This window comes from Nesoenas mayeri (assembly GCF_963082525.1).
Source record: "Nesoenas mayeri genome assembly, chromosome: 24".
Lineage (NCBI taxonomy): Eukaryota > Metazoa > Chordata > Aves > Columbiformes > Columbidae > Nesoenas > Nesoenas mayeri.
In genome coordinates, this window is record NC_137546.1 from 3,092,010 (window position 1) to 3,109,482 (window position 17,473).

At 49.9% G+C, this 17,473-nt stretch overlaps 1 protein-coding gene across 1 annotated transcript; it reads left to right on the top strand.

Annotated features, from left to right (window-relative positions):
- Nucleotides 1-9,884: 9,884 nt before the first annotated feature.
- H6PD (hexose-6-phosphate dehydrogenase/glucose 1-dehydrogenase) lies at nt 9,885-15,922 on the top strand (the record flags this gene model as incomplete). The annotated part of the gene is made up of 4 exons (XM_080359005.1): nt 9,885-10,511; nt 11,703-11,820; nt 13,627-13,896; nt 14,565-15,922. The coding sequence occupies 4 exons, from the start codon at nt 9,885-9,887 to the stop codon at nt 15,920-15,922; spliced, it is 2,373 nt and encodes a 790-aa protein (XP_080215131.1).
- Nucleotides 15,923-17,473: the final 1,551 nt, after the last annotated feature.

Consider the following 17,473-nt stretch of genomic DNA (forward strand, 5'->3'; position numbering starts at 1 on the left):
CCTGCTGGGTTTTTCTCACCTGGTGATGTTGGTCTTGCAGCAGGAAAAATGAAAAGCGAATCAGACACCTGCAGAAGCCTCTCACCATGCTCTGCTCTCACCTGAGCTGGTCTAAATTTGGGGTGTGGGCTGGAACTCGCTCAGAAGTCAGCGGCAGCTTCTCGGGCAAGCAGAAAGGGGAAAGATGCAGGGACAGTGTCCTGTAACTTTGATCAGTAAGGACCGAGGATGACAAAAAGAGCAGGGATGAATCTCATTCTCCGTGGTATTGCTAACACCAATCTTAACTATATCAAGAATTCAGACAGAAGCTGCAATTTGAAAAAGCAAAAACCACACACGATAAAACCCACCCCCTCACACCATCCACAAACATTTACCAGGTTCATTTTTAGCCTTTATACAGAGCAGTGTAAAGCCTGATCCAAAGACCTATCACTGACTCCAGCAAAGCTACGTTGTTTTAAACCAGCTCAGGCCTAGAAAAGCTTTTTCCCCTGTGCACATTTAATTCCTGCCTCTTATTGGTTTGGCAGAATGAGCAATTTATCCCTTGACCATTCCATTGATGAAGCCATTGGAAGGCTCCAGCTCTGGAGCTGTGTAAACCCCTGTATTTCAGGGTGGATTCAGCCCCTGTTTTCATGGCAAAGCGGTTCAATGAGCACAGAAACAACATGCACCGGTCCATTTTCCTTCAGTTTCATAGAAGTGAGAGTCAGCACCATGGAACAAAAGAACTAGTGTGAGAGAAGATGCTTCACTTTACATCCTAGAGTTACCCACTACCAGTGATTTCTGGTTCTGTTATTCTAGTTTCCAGTGCTAAGTGAGACTGAGGAAGAGGAAACCAGTTTAAGGTTATTGAAGGATATTGCCCAGGGGACAACTGAACCAGGCAGCATTTAAAATACGTGGGCAAGAGCTCTACAGCAAGTTGGCTGTGGAACCAACAGTTACAGAGTGATAGTTTTGAAACATGTTAATTTTTCATCCACATACTTCAATGCACCATAGCAAAGTGCCAAGCGTACATCAGGGTCAATCTAAATTTATTGTTGCCTTTTGGTACCACCCTTGAAAGCTTTTAGATCAAGTTTTCAGATATGCTGATTATCTGCATCCAAAAGAATCCTGGCACTGACTGGAAAACCTTTTCCTTTCCTTTCACCTTCATCGTTTTTCCATTTAGAGATTAGCTTTTTTGACTGGACCGCTTACCCCTGCCCATCTGTTGCATCGCCCAGACACACAGGATACCTGCACTTGCCAGGTGAGCTTTTATTTCTTTATACCTGTTGCATAAGATAGCATGCTCAGTTCTCTTGGTTTTACAACACGACAGAAAAGCACAGACAAAGCTGGGTGTTCAGCTTTGTGTTTCTGGTTACTTGCGCCTTGTGACCAGCATGGCACTGCCGCAGCTACCGCATGGCACCGCCGCAGCTACCGCATGGCAGACTTGGCATTAACAGACAGGATATTCTCAGTGTAAGAAAGCCCAGCAGCTCTGCAGCGGCAGCTGACAATGGGATAAACCAGCAGCAAGGAGAGACTCCCCTGAAAATCAAAACCTTTTACCAAAATTCTTTGCCAAGGCTTTGAAAACATTGATTTATCGAAGCGTTTCACAACACTTCAAGGCCACTCGCTCTGCAAAGCAGAAACACATAATTAATCTGTAGTAGATGAGGAAAAGCGTCACTTTAAGGAAACAAAGCTCCAGCGCAGGTGCAGTATGCCAAGGAATGCACCGAACACCACGCACCGTCCCCAACCCTGCACCAATTTGCTGCTGCAACACAGTACATTAATAGTAACAAGATTGTGCATTTTGGTGCATTTCACTTCGTTGCAGGAGAACAAACATGATGAAGGATTTTGGTTTTGAACTTTATCAACCAGTCTAAGTGTGGCATTGAGATAAGGGCAGAGAGATGTCTGTTCAACTTTGCTTTCCCGTTCAGCTGTCAGATGCTCGGAGGGAGCCTTTGACTTTGCTCAGCTGTGTTCATGCAGTTCAGCTGCTCCGGACTGCAGCAGAGCCGGGCTGATCAGCTTTCCGACACAAAGCGCAGCCCAGTTCTGCTGCAGTATTATGCCATCACATACTGCCCAGGCCACTAGTTATATTAGCACATAAAGGTGGTTGAAAGATACTGGGTTTGCCTTTATTATAGTTTCCAAAACTTCTTGGATAAAAGGAGTAACCCTACTGCATTGGTTAAATCTGTATCACTCATTTAGAACTCAGTATAAACTTAAATTGCCCACTGAGAATGATAAAAACCTACGACTGAAGACGTGAAAGTCACAGCAAAAACCAGGATATTCCTAGACTAGGAAGCCTCAATGTATTTGAAGTTTTCTTCTCGCAATTGTGTTGTTTATATATAGTACATATGTGGGGTATTTGTGTGCGGTTTTGTTTTAAATCTAGAACAACGTGTACAATACTAATTAGTCAGGAAATCGACTACCAGCACAACAGTAACCATTGCTAATTTCAGAAGTTCAGTGTGCCAGTCTTCATCAACCAATATTTACCTAAGACACAGCAACAATTAAACACCAAACAAGAACCTTTTGGGAAACTTCAGTGATTACCGTACTCCCTGCCTGCCTGCCTCCTGTCCACCTCTTATATCCCCAGCCAAGAACAGTAATTTCTTACTTACCCAGCCGCAGCAGTTTGGAGAAAGCCGGCATTGTCCAGGGGACAAAGCGCTGTCACACAACAGCTGAAGCCTTCAGAGGTTTGCAGTTTCAATTCCTGAGCCCTCCAGAAGCTGTCAGAGCCAGACGGCAACACAGGTTACCTGCCTTGTGCTTCTTTCTGAAGGAAATTAACCAATTATGATACAGACTCAAAACGGCTGAAGCTCTGAATCAGTTTGGACCACACCGAGAATGGTTTGTGCTAGAGAATGACAGAGGGAAGATGATTTAACACCAAGGGCAGAGAGGAGACAATTGCTTCATCTGTGAATTACCTTTGCTTATCTTGAACAGACAGATTTTAGTCCATCTCCACATATTATATCTACGACAATGGGAATCAGTAGTTGTAATTACAACTATTTTAGTTAATGCACTAAGAGGCCCCCAGGAGCCACAAGTAATGTCTTTGGCTACTGAAAGCAAAGCAAAACTTTGTCCTCATACACAAGAGGAAAATATTTCCCTACGTTAAAATGAAGAAACAGTATGTTTAGCCTCTAACTTCCATTTCCTTCTGCATTTAGCCCAAGACCAAACAGGGCACTGAAGGCAGCTTGTCCCAGTGCAGGAATTCCTGGGGAAGATGCCAGCACTTTAATCTGCTGATCAAGCTGATGAGAGCATCGCTTTGTTCGAACAAAAGGCAGCAAGCAGGCATGGCTTACTGGATTGATCAGTTCTGGTTTGATTTAGGTGGAACACTTGGTGAAGATCAGCTCTCCTCCTCAATTCCTGTCCCCTTGTCGCTGCTCTGGTGGAACTCTTGTGTTGCAGCTGCATCCCGGTTGCAGAGGGATGCCGGGCTGCATCACTGCTGCAGCGATGCTGCCGGGGGGCTCTTGGGGACAGAAATTTACAGTCATGTTTTAGTCCCATGGCTGGGTGGGGATTGCAGCAGAGAGGTAATTGAATTAGCTGGCAATGCCCTCCACTCCAGCTGCACGGTGTTAAGACACTTTCCTGCCCCACTCAAGTTGCACATCTGTGAAGCATTCACTGGACAGGATTTCCACAGCTTAAAAGCTACAGTTTAAAAAGGAAAGTCGACGAACAATAGAAACAGAAGCTCTTGAGAGGCAGCATTACTCTAATACTCTCTCACCTTGGGGTATCTCAGCTTTATTTGCTGTTAAGCTCTTTTAGAGCCGAGCTCTCCAGAGAGAGCACCAGAGCAGCCGGGTCTTGGGAGCATCATCTGCCATGGCTCCAACAGGGCTCCTGCACAGATCAGCCTTCCAGCCTCTAAACACAGTTCATCTGGATGCACAGAGATGGCGTTGTTTAATACCACATAGGCATAAGGATTTAAATCTAAACTTCTTAAACTGGGTTGGAGCTTTCCCTCTATCAGGCCTATTCAAGGCTTTAAGCAAGCTTAGCCACAAACTAACTTCAAGCAGCACTGCAGCTCCAGAACTCATTAGGCAGCTGAGCCATTGACTTGCCCCAATGACCATAACAAAGCCTCTCTTTCTTACTCTCTCCCACACCAGTTTAAGAACTACCATTATGATTTTTACAGTCTGGTTTTGCAGAAGCCACAAGACAGTAATTTTGTTTTCTACGAAGAAGCCCAGCTGCTGTACAGCTGTTCCTTATTGCTCCACAGCAGAAGTTAACAGCCTTATTCAAAGCCACATGAACTTTTCGGTAGCATAGAACACCAGAGCTTCCCTGGCATTTTGTGCCCAGCACAGGGCTGAGCAGGCTCTGCAGCAGCAGTGTGACACAAAAAAAACGAGGAATGATAAAGCATCCACAGAAATTACTCATTTACAGCCACATCTATAGACCGTTGGCACTAGATGCCTTTGCAGAGAATAATAAATTTGGCAGATATGAGGCAAGTTTCCACTAGATTACGTCACCAACAGCTCGCTGTACTGAAGCACACCTTACGTCTTCGCAGCAGTGCAGCCCCATCCTGGCTCAGTTCCACCTCTCTACACCTCGAGATTAGTCTGTGAACACAACACCAAAAGGCAACAAACTCCTTCTGCACCAAGCTCACCTTTTTTAATATACATATACTTTTCCCACTCCTAACTAAAGAAGCACTTGCTATGGAGCAGCTCTCAATCGCTATGCCAGAACGCAGCCTCTACCCAGAATTTACAAGCTAAAGTCTATAACTGATAAGCTGCTCTCTCTAGTTTAATACTTCCTCATCTAAAACACCATCTTTAAACACCACCCACAGCAGCTCTTTTTCCTACAGAGCTTTTATTTGCTTGTAGAGCATCTGGCTCCTTAATGCTCCTTCCCTTGCTAAATACCTTTTATTCCTTTATTGGCATCAAGTCTCATCTGTCACACTGGACCTATTTCCCTTAAAGGAACATGCAGCTAAGTCTGAAAACGCACTGATAAAAGCATATTCTGATCCAAACCACCATCCTGATAAAATCTTACTTGCCCCAAATTATGAGATGTTAGAGCTCCTTAATGAAATAGCTGAGATATTTTTAACATAGTCAAAAAACCTATTTTATCTTCTGACCTTCAGCTCAGAAATAGCTGCACCATTTTTTTTCAGAGATTTCAGAAAATGACCGCATAGTCTACAATTTCAGCCTCAATATTTAACGTCTGGCATCCTATAACTAGCTGAAAACATTGTCTTTCAATGGAAGATGTTAAACAAGTGCTGCTACTCCCAACTTCCAGCTCTATCTATAATAATAACGGGTTCTAGTGAGCAGGGCCTCAGCTGCTCATCTCATTAAATGTGCCAGAAATGTGCAGGAGGGAGATGTGCACTTTAATGATTTCTGTGAAAGTAGATGGCAAATCCCCTCTTCCTTTCGGACCAGAAAACAGACTGTAAAAGGGGATTCCCGTTTACCTCTTCTCACATTCTGCTACACCCAGACTCAGATTAGCTTCTGAGAGCTAAGCAAGCTTCGCTATCTGGTCATTAATGGGTTAAATACATAGCTGTGGGATATAGCGCTGATTCCCCTAATCTTCTTGCTAAATGTACTGTTTAGAAATATCACACAGGGTGGTAAGGGGAGATGGCTGGAGCTAGATTATTTGTCCAGCTGGCTCTTTCAGCTGAGTTATTTACCCCCTCACCAAGTTTAATTTGTTAAATTTCATCACTTGAGTTATGCTTGTGATCTGCCCTCCGCTGGCTTTCAGAAATAGAGCCACTGGTAGAGGCATTCAGACTTTACTCAGCCCAAAGCTGCATTAGTAACATGGTCGGAATCATAAAGCGACGTGTAACGTGAGGCAGGGCAGACTGCAGTCTCCCTCATCCCTAATTTGGACCCGCATCTTGCAGACAAACCTGGGTGCTGACATTCCGTGTCACTCCGACAACTTTGCAATCCCATAAAGGGTCTTTTGGGGACCAGAAGCACATGCTGATGGAATAACCTCCAGAACGGATTGCTGAAGAAGGTTACAGCATCAAGAAATTACACTGTTAATGAAATTCAAAGTTATATCACAAATATAATGCAAAGCTTGTCTTGTATATAACACCATTGCCAGATTGCTGGCCTGAGAAGTAAGGTACCCCAATGCCGTTCTCAGTTCTGCAACCAGGGAAAACAGTGACTTTTTCTTCCGGTTACTGAATCTCCTGGCCTCAGTAAAGATTTTGGTCTAATTAAGAACTTTTGGTACACTGAGAACCTTTCCAGCCCAAACACACTAGAAGAAAACACACCATGTGCCCATCCACGCAGACACACCTGACGCAACCCCCAGGTGTTGAAAGGGTGCAAACCTCAGTGCCCAGGGCACAGTCACAGCGACAGTACCTACCCAGCTAGGTCTGGGCAAGGGTCTCCCACACGACTGAGAGCCTGTGTCCCCAGAGTCCCCTGTGCCCCCAGGTCCTCTCTGCCCTGCAATTTTCTACCCTCCCGACTGCCGCTGCCCGGCGAGAGCGGACGCCAACCGTAGATTCCCTCGACGGTGGGAGGAGCGTCCCGGCGGGCGGGGCGCTGTGCCGGGCCCGCCCGCAGCCGCCGCTGCCGCCGCCGCCCCACTCGCGGGCCCGGGGTGGGAGGGAGGTGAGTGGGGGGCGGCGGCGGGACGGGTCGGGACGGGACACGGGGGCGGCTCTTTGCGCGGCTTCCCCCGCTGCGGCTGCGTGTGGCAGCCCGGGAAAGGCGGCCTTCCCCCGGGCGGTGCATTGCCGTGCCTTGAACCCCCGTGCAGCGGCCTCCGCGCTGCACGGACGGGGCGGCCGAGCCGAGCCGAGCCGAGCCGTGCACGGCGGGACGGAGGGAAGGTCCCCGGTCCTCCCGTCCCCCGCAGGGCAGCGTGGAGCAGCCCGGGCGGGCGTTTTCCGCGATGCACGGAGAAGCGGAGGCGGAGCGGGGTGCGCGGCCGCTGCGGAGCCGCTCCGGTCCCGTCCTTGTTCCCTCGCTTGTGCGCCCGTCGCTTCCCCGACACCCCCGCCGTGTTTTCGGCACGGCCCGTCGCCCACTCACGCGTGTCACTTACCCCTGTCCGTGGGGAGGGACGGTCAGCGAGTCCTTTTTGCAGCCCCGGTGCCCGGAGGGAGACGGGGCGGACGGGTCTGGGGAGGCGGCCGGGGGTGTGGGTCTGTCCTCGCTGCACCAGGGCGCACACGCTGCAGAGGTTCAGCGCTCGGCTGGGAGGTCTGTGGGGCTGACACGGTGCCGACCCACTGTGGCCATTTTTCTCACTGTCCTCCTGCTTTTTCAGGGCTTTGGAGCCTGAGCTGCCGTCGCGGTGCTGGGGCCAGGGCTTGCTCGCTTTTCGGAGTGAGACTGGATGTCAGTGCTGCGCTGGATGGTTAGCGAGAAAGGCCAAACGCTAATTCATACATCTCTCAGCTTGCTTTTAACGCGAGTCTCCACATTAAGCCTCTGACATTTCCACGAGCTGATGGTGAGGTCATTCCTGCCCTAATATCTGCATACACAGAAGACCAATATATTTGTCGTGATTCTCAAATAATCTCAGTAACTCTCTCCTTCATGTGTTACATGTGCGTAGCCTTGTATGAGCCCCAGGCCACGCTGCATTTGGCTGTGCATCTGTTAATTGGTTTTCAGTGAGGATGCAACAGTAACAAAAAAGATCTTTTTCATCTTTTTCCATACAGCAGGGGACCTTACAATACCTGAACTGGGGTCCTGTCATACGGAACTCCAGTGACTGTGCAAGACAATGCACAGTCTCACTCTTACTGCTGGGTTACACTCTTAGAGTGTTTTATATGGATTGGGCCCAGGATTCTTTTCCTGAAGCCTGACTGAGTAGCTTTGTTCTGTCTAGCTGAGGGATTTTTAGAGTATTATTTCTTAACGTGAACAGTGGCGATTATTTGATATGAAAGCAGTAAACAAACATCCCTGGATTTACTGTCCTTATTCTGGGCAGCGTAGTACAATATTTTGCAATTGGGACTGTTGTGAAACTGGTTTTCAGTTGGTTTAGAAACACATGTGACTGTGTGGCTGAATCTGCCAGGAAACGATGTGGCTAATTCACTCATTTCCTTGGGTACGTGGAAGAGAATGACCCACCCAAACCCTTCCCATTCTGGAGCAAGTACCTGCTCTTGAGCCGCAGTCTCTGTGCAGCATCGCAGGAGCTGCAGCCTGCCAGGGTGCAACAGGCACTATGTCAAACTTTGCTAAGTTCCTGGAACAAAGATTGCTCAAGCAAACTTAAATATTACCTTATTGCACCGAGAAACCGCAGCTGAAAGGTTTAGCACAGCCAACGTGGATGGGCTGAGCCCTGGGATGTGCTGGGATGTCGCTGGCACAGGCGTGTTATGTTTTTCTCTGCTGTAATTGGGTCTTTCCTCCCGTTTACCAGAAAGGGAACAACCTGCCTTATCTTACTTGCTCACCTGACCATTGATCAGAGAACCTGCCGTACACTCGGTCACTGGAGAAGAGAGATCTGTGCGCTGGAAGGGCTGTGGAGGAGATAAATTTCCAGCTGCCTTTGCCACTGCAGTCTCTGTAAAGCTCCAGGTGAGTCTGCTGGGGAGAGGAACATGAGATTTATAAAGACCAGTTCAAGCTGAAGACAGGGAGCGATATTCAGAAGTTCCTTGTGTTGATGTAGTTGTGCTCATCCCTTAGCTGATTTAGATCCTGTGTTGATTTAGTGATGAACAGTGACTTTTCTGGGAGCAAGGAAAACATCTGTGTTTCATCCCTCTGCCATTCAGGGGGACCAAGGAGCAGGTGTTTTTGCTCCAGGCTAGGAAAAACAATCCTGAGTTTCTAGGTATAGGAACTAAATGTGTCATTTCACTTGCAAACAACTTTATTTTGGATTAGAGAAACAAGAATTAATAAGAATGAGTAAAGGGGCTTTTTGGTCGGCGAGACCAGCTGTTCCTGGCTGTGATGGTTTGGGTGGGTGCGGAGGGGATAAGGCCAGGGCTGACATGCTCTTTGCAGGCGTGGAAGGTCACAGTGGGCAGAACACAAACCCCACATTGTCTCCTGGCTGCACACACAATCATCATGAGACAGCATTTAGGCTGGCTCATGTCTAGACTCACTTGTAAGGACTAAACTTCTTCCTCCCCTGTGTCATTTTATCAGACCTTTTGTCTCCCGGTAACTCATTAGAACCTGATTCAGCTCTGTTCGTGAGAGAGGGGCTGCAGCTGCATCATTAAAATGCCATGTATTAAAGAAGAGCCTGTATACTGGAGCTGCCAGTCGCTGTGCTTGTCTCTGAGCTGCTGTGACAATATTGACATGAAGCAGTGCCAAGACAGCATAATACCAGTAGAGCAAAGTCCCAAACAGAAGGTTGTTGAAAACCATACTTAGTTTGCAGGCACATGTTCATTTGTAGTCAGCTCTGAAATTTGTGTTAAAACAGATTCCACTTTCACAACCTCAAGGCATTGGCACCCCCTCAGTAACTCGGCTGTGGGAACAAAGCTTGTGCCACCAGACGACCTCAGGCACACGCTGTCGTCCACATCTCCGTCTGCATAAGGAGCTGCAGGCTTTTCAAGGCTTTTTCAAATCATGGAGGGGTCCTGTTGGGTGGAGCATCCAGGCAGAAGTCCCTGGCTCTTCAGCCATGGGAAAGCGGGTACCTTGCATTGCGTTTTACAGTGTTATAATATGGATCGACAGATTTTCTTTTTTAATCCCGTCCTCTAGTGTTCCTGGGTCTACCTCCTTTCTTCCAAGATGCTGAGAAGAGTCCTGTGTGCAGTGTTGTTTGTGGGAACCTTGCCATCACTGGCCAAGGGATCCCAGGGCCACATCTCAGTGGTCTTGTTGGGAGCCACAGGCGATTTGGCCAAGAAGTACTTGTGGCAGGGCTTGTTCCAGCTCTACATGGACCAAGTGAGCAGCGGCCACAGCTTCACGTTCCACGGGGCTGCACTGACAGCTCTGGAGCCGGGGCAGAGGCTGATGTTCGATGTGCTGAAGAAGCTGGCCTGTCCCCCGGACGAAGCTCCCAACAGATGTGCCGTGCTCAAGGACCAATTCCTGAAGCTGAGCCAATACCACCAGCTGAAGACTGCCGAAAACTACACGGCGCTGAACAGAGAGATTGAGACGCTGCTTCGCCAGGAGGGGCTGAAGGAGGCTGGAAGGATCTTCTACTTCTCAGTACCACCGTTTGCCTACACAGAGATCGCCCGCCACATCAACAGCAGCTGCAGACCGCCGCCGAGAGCCTGGCTGCGCGTGGTGCTGGAGAAACCCTTTGGCCACGACCTGGAGTCCGCCCAGCAGCTGGCGGCCGAGCTGACAAGCTTCTTCAGGGAAGAGGAGATGTACCGGGTGGACCACTACCTTGGCAAGCAGGTGAGCGGCTTGCAAAGCACAGCCCCCTGCCAGGTTGAGGGGTTTGGCTGCTGGGAGAGCGTTGGATGTCAGCTCTGCGTTTAGTGAGAGTGTTGTTCCCCTTTCCAATTCAGGCAGAGCCACTGAGTGTGGTCCCAAGCCTCCCTTTGCTTGTAGAGTCCTCTCTGTTATTCTTGTCCTCTCTGTTATTCTTGTCCTCTGCTGTGCATCCCCTTGCAGAGCAGAGGAAATCTGCAGACCAGCGCAGGGCTTTCTCCCCGCAGTGGTGAGGGTGTCCTCTCCAGAGGGAATCCAGGGGTGAACTGTGTGTGTGCATGAAGGAGAGATGCAGAATTCATCTGGGCTTCTCACCAAGGTCAGGGCTTTGATTTCACCGAATAAGCAACGCTCTTTCCCTCTCACAGTTCTGCCATCTCATTACACACAGGCCTCTCTGCTTAGCCGTGGCTTCTAGAGGTAGTTTTAATTTGATATGATATGGAGCTGATGGGATGTTAATTGTGCGGGATGCTTAGGAGGAGGATTCTTCCTGCCCTGTGCTCCACTCGGGGCATGGGGGACTGGCTGCTGCAGGGACAGCTGGGGATGGGGAGCTGCATTGTCCTGGAGGCAACGTGTTCAAGGACATGCCATCCTTGTTTTAGAGGAATGTGATGCCACATTTTGAAAGGAGCCTGTTCCAGCCATGGCACTGTGGCCAGATCTTGCTCAGAAGGTTGCACGTCCAGCTGCAAGGAGAGCATCTCTGCTAAAAGGGGGCATATCATCTCTTTTTATTATCCTTTTTTTTTCCTTCTAGAAAGAGCAGATGGCTTTCATGGTGTAAGCATCTGACCTGATATATTTCAGCATTGTGGAAATGTATGTTATTCCCAGGATGGTCTGACTCAGCCCTTTGTCCTTTGACAGATACAAACCGAGGGCCTCGCAGTTTGTAATTCAGCCTTTTTCACATGAAACCTCGAGATCCCTCACAAAGACCGTCAGTGTCTGCTCTGTCCAGTCATTGCAGACCCCATTGTGCATCCTTGCAGGCTCTCTTGCTGCTTTTCTCTTCTCTGACCCCCTCTGCTGTGTGGCATGTCTGCTGGCACTCCAGACCTGACCGCATGAGTGTTGGATGGGGCGGTGAGACAGCTAGCATGGAAACGTGCTGAATTTTTGTTGGGTCTTTGATTTTTCCCTTCACAGGCTGTAGCCCATATCCTGCCTTTTCGAGATCAGAACCGACAGTTTCTGGATCCAATTTGGAACCGACATCATGTGGAAAGAGTGGAGATTGTCCTGAAAGAGACTGTGGATGCTAGAGGTTGGTGAGGCAAGTGTGCAGAGTTAGGGTGAGTGAGTGAGTGAGTGAGAAGAAGAACTGGCAGGTTCATTAATTATGTGAAATTGGCCCTTATGGTAGTACCGGTGCAGAAACAAAAAAGAGCAGATGGATGAAATGTTGCTGCCTGGAAACAGAGAGGAACTGTCTCACACTTGCTATGCTTGGGACTGACTCACTTCAAGTAGTGTTGCTGCTTCCAAGAGAAGATTCCCACTGCAGTCTGGCTGGGAGCGGGGGCAGAACCCCCAGTGATGACCTTTTATCCATTGCAGAGCTCTGGGGGCATTGTACCTAGCTTTCTATCCCAAATCTTGGTAAAAGGCACTGCATTTGGAGCGGATGCAGTCTAAGGACACTTCAGTTCAGTGCTGCCGCAGTCTGGTTGTTGTAACAACAGCCCTTTTGTATTCCTGTCCTGTTAGCTACCAAGCTCACACTGAGTTTACATTTGCACTGGTTTTTGGAAGATGCTCCTGCGTCTTTTCCCTTGATGTTACTCATATCAGCTGGTCGGTGTCAGTCCAGGTACCCAGGGCAGTCTGTGCTTGCCTTTTTCTTTCCCTTCCTCTCTGTAGTAAGAAAGAGCATTGCAGAAAGGAAACCCGAGCCCGGGGTTGCTAGCATGGTTCTCCTGCTGAAGGACACGGCTGCAATCCCTCCCTGCAATGCTGCAGCATCTGCTCTGCAGTGCTCAGCATAAAGCGCTCTGGGCTGGACTGCCACCCGCAGCACTTCTGGGGATGTCAGGCGCCCTCAGTTCTGCAACATCAGGATTGCTTCTCCACTCGCTTTACCTTCTGTCCTCCTCCTCCCTCACTCGCTCCCTTCCTTCCTCAGCCACCACAAACTCAATTAATGCAACTTTATCAAACTCGGAGTAATCTTTGGTTTGGCAGCCCAGCCCTTCCCTGGGCCTGTTTGTGGGAGAAGGATGCGCTGCAGAGAGATTTAGGGAGAAGAGCGTCTGTGCGTAGCCCCAGCTGCACCCTGTGCCCTCCCCACTCTGAACAACTTTGTCATTTTTCATTTGACATCTTTTTTTCCCCTGTGCGGCTTCAGCTGGCAGCCTGGCTCCCAGCAAGTCTGCAGCATTGATTACATTAATGAATGTGCTTTTGGGTTACAGCAAGGGGGATAAATGTATCAATCAATAAAGGAGGCCTATGGCCGTGATGTAGTCTGCAGTGGGCAGCCTGCTGCTGCTGCACTACAGAAAGGCATCTTTCTTTACCGGTGCATTGTCCTTCTCCCGCTGCTCCCACCTCCATCAGAAGGCAGGCAGGGAAAGAGCAGCAGTGCTTTCTGCATGACATTCTGTCTCTCAAGGTTTGAGCTGGATCCTGCTGCCAGTCACTGACCGCAGCTTCCGAAAGCACAACCAGTCCAAGAAAGCAAAGCTGCCTTCTGCTCTGTGCGCTCGGGGAGTACCAGGGAAAAGCATTGCTCCTGCTGGTTTTAGGCGCTGTAAGCACCCAAAGGGAGAATTACGTCTGGCTCTGTGGAGGACGAGCAGTCTTGCAGGAACTTTCTATCTTTATTTTAGTAGCAGAACCATTTTGGAAGCCCCTCTGGAGGGCGAGGACAGGCTTGGAGCCACAGTATTGTAGAGTGATTTGGGTTGAAAGGACCTTCAAGTTAATTGCTGGGCAAGGAGAAGAGGAGCTTGGTGCAAACCAGTTAGGGCTTGTCATCTTTGTTCTCCCTGGCGCACGTGTTATACACACAGAGGGCAAAGCTGCCAGAAAACCACATCAGTTTACCAGCATCTTCCCTCTTTGTCCTCAGGCCGCACCAGCTTCTACGAGCAGTACGGAGTCATCCGGGACGTGCTGCAGAACCATCTCACGGAGGCTCTGATGTTCCTGACCATGGAGCTCCCAGCCAACGTGAGCAGGGCCGAGGAGGTTTTGCAGTGCAAGCTGCAGGCCTTCCAGTCCTTGCGGCGGCTGGAGAAAAGCAGCGCCGTGTTGGGTCAGTACCAGGCGTACGCCAGCCAAGTGCAGGACGAACTGCAGAAGGCACAAGACTACATCAGCACAACACCAACCTTTGCAGGTGAGACTTTGGTCTGGGCCCTGGAGAGGGGAATAGTCTAGAGCCAAGGGGAGCAGGAGATGCGAGTCCTTGGACGCTGATACCAGCTCCATGAGTCTGGACCTTGCTGCTGACACAGGGATGTCTCCAGGCATCCACCAGCATGGTAACCGGGAGCTGTAACAAGATAATACTGTTGTCATGTTAGTTAAATAATGATCCAGTGAACGGGAAGCATTTAACAGCTAAGTCCCATTATTCTTGATAAGATCTCTGCGTTATTTTTAGAAGTGGCTTGCAGACTCCTTTGCCTTTTCATAAAGTCAAATTGCTCTCTGCATCTGAGGGGTAAAGCATTGGCAGTTCTCTGTGATTAGACCATAAGGCCATCTCTGGCTGGGCTGCATCTTCTGAACATTAAAGGTTTTGTCTGAAAGGTATTAATGCTCAGAAACTGGTTTCCTGCAAGACGAAAGGAGGCTAATCAGGTCGGTTACCTGGGAGGAAGCACAGTAGGGTAGCTGGAGAGCAGTGATGTTGTGAAAGGGCTGAATGTGGAGCAGGAGACGTGGTGGATGCCAAGATTTCTGGGAGCTAGGGAAGGAGAGCGGTGGGTAGGTGATAGAGACCCCGTCAGATCTGCTTGCTGTTCTGGTTTAATTTGGTAGCTGAGATCACTGTCCTTTCAGGTGTGCTGGTTCACAGTGACAACCTGCGGTGGGAAGGGGTCCCTTTCCTCCTCACTTCTGGGAAAGCTCTGGATGAACGGGTAGGTTATGTCCGTGTTCTCTTCAAGAACCGGGCCTACTGCACCCAGAGCGAGACTCTGAGGGACGCAGGACACAGCCAGTGTAAAGCCAAGCAGATCATCTTCTACATCGGGCACGGCGCACTCAACACCCCCGCGGTGCTTGTGAGCAGGAACCTTTTCAGGCCCATCATGCCAGAAGGCAGCTGGAGAGAAGCGGTGGGTCAGTCAGACTTGCACATTTTTGGACAACCGTTGTCTGATTACTACGTGTACAGGCCTGTGAAAGAGAGAGACGCGTATTCTGTCCTCATCTCCAACATCTACCATGGCAGGAAGGACTTCTTCATTACCACTGAGAACCTGCTGGCCTCCTGGGCGTTCTGGACACCACTCCTGGACAGCATTTCCTACCAGCCCCTGCGCCTCTACCCGGGGGGCGTGGAGAACCAGCACCTCTTAGACTTTGAAATGGTGAGTGGGGAGGTGGCGTTCACAGTGGCAGAGCCAGTGGAACTGCTGAACCCCAACAGGCTGATGCCAAGTGATTATAGGACGATTCAGTCCAAATTTCGGCAAAGTCCCCTGGTGTCAGCGTGGTCTGAAGACCTGATTTCCCAGCTGGCTTCTGACATCGAGAAGACAGCAAGGAGGACCGTGGCGCACTCTGGGCAGTTCCACCTGGCCCTCTCGGGTGGCTCAAGCCCCGTGGTCCTATTCCAGCGGCTGGCGAGACACCATTACGCCTTCCCATGGAAGCACACCCACATCTGGCTGGTAGACGAACGCTGTGTCCCTCTCACCGACACCGAATCCAACTTCTTCAGCGTGCACAACCACCTCCTCCAGAACGTCAGGGTGCCCTACTTCAACGTCCACCCCATGCCTGTGCACCTGAACCAGCGGCTCTGCGTGGAGGAGGACAGAGGCACGGAGCTGTACGCCAAGGAGATCGTGGCCCTGGTGGCCAACGCCAGCTTCGACCTGGTGCTGCTGGGGGTGGGCAGCGATGGCCACACTGCCTCGCTCTTCCCCCGCTCCGACAACGGCTTGGAAGGGGCTCAGGCTGTGGTGCTGACCGAAAGCCCTGTCAAACCTCACCAACGCATGAGCCTCAGCCTACCGCTCATCAACAAGGCCAGGCAGGTGTTTGTCCTGGTTTTGGGGAAGGGTAAGCACGACATCACCACGCTGCTCAGCAGAGTGGGCCACGAGCCAAGGAAATGGCCCGTCTCGGGTGTCAGCCCCAGCTCCGGCCAGCTGGTGTGGTACGTGGACTATGAAGCTCTGCTTGGGTGATGCCACAGTGTCCCTCCTCCCCTTACAGCCTGGATTTTCCTACACGATGTCCATGTTTCTCTGTTGCCAGCAGCAGCTTCATCTCTAACAGAGTCTTCTGACCTTCTGGGAGATCCGTGGCCTGCAGTGCCTCTGACATTTGAGCCTGGAAAGGAGCTCGGCTCAGCGTGCAGAGCTCTGGAGGAACCAAGAGCCCAGTGCAGCATTCCTGGCTCTGCTGGGGGTTCTGACTGTGACTTTGGGGCAAATTACCTCACCTTGAAGTGCCTCAGTTTGCCCCTGTCAGGCCTTTGTGGTTATTAGCATTTAACTACCTCGCAGGCACTACGGGAAACTTGTGAAGTACCTGCCAATTTTTGTTTTCTTTTTGTAAATTCTCAGGCTAGAAGACAATAATAACGTGTTCATCACTGACCTGCCCAGTCTGGCAGGGGCAGAGTTGTTGTCTCAGTAAAATGATGGTTCTGTGCACATCTGTAGCCTTGTCTGTACAGCCCAGACACCGAGTGTGGCCGCGCTCTCCTGGGAGCAGGGACCCCCCTCTGCCCTTGTGGCGTGTGGCCCCTAAATGCTGCCACTGATTTGGGGGCTCACTGCAGTCCCGAGTCTTTGCAAATTACCCAGCAGCAGAGGCTGAGTTTACAGGCAGTAATTTGCTGCTTTCATTAAGTGCATAGCTGGTTCCGTGGGGGATGGAGAAGGCAGACACTTTGCTTTTTAGGCTGTTAGAATAATGGGGACAGGGTGAGGGATGTGGCAGTTCACAGAGCTGTTTTTTGCCTGCAGTGCAATAATTATTGAGTGAAAAGCTTGGTGTTAGATGAGTTGTTTGGGTTTAGCCAGCAAAGAAATGCTTCTTTTAACTGTCTTTGTCTCATTCTCTGAAATGAACTTTTCTCCGTCCTCAGAATTGAAGCTTGCAGTGCCATTCAGTGGCTTATAAAATTCCTGTGGGAGGCACCTTTATAAGCTATTGACATATCCGTCATTACAGCACACACTGAGGTGGTTACGGTGTTTGCGGATGGTGGTGGTGGGGTTTGATCTCAAGGACACTGACATAAGGGGAGGGAATTTTCTCTGTACATATCTCTTGGGCACACGGAACTAGGAAATTGCACCTCTGACAGGACAGTGTTAAGGGGTTATAGAAACGTATAGTTCTGTTGCTCACAGGAAGGGTTGGAGACATCAAATCCTACCTAGAGACCCCACTCTCCCCTTCCTAATTTTCACCTTCCCAGAGTGCTGCCGTGCACAAGGGGTGTCTCTCTGCTTTCATGATATCCCCAAATCCTCCGTGATCTTAAATCCTCCCCTGCGCAAGGATCTGCAGAATCTAGTGATGGAGACGCAAATCCGGGTACAAATAGGTGCTACATTCTGAGAGCACATGAAGCAAGACGGGCAGGTCTATACAGCCTGTGCTCCCAGGTGTCCAAGTTGTTGCCTTTCAGTATAATGCTCCTCTTAATGCAGAAATCAGACTCGTCTTCTGCTAATCGCTCAGGTAAATGTGCGCTGAGCAAGCTCTGGAGAGCCTGTTCCCCA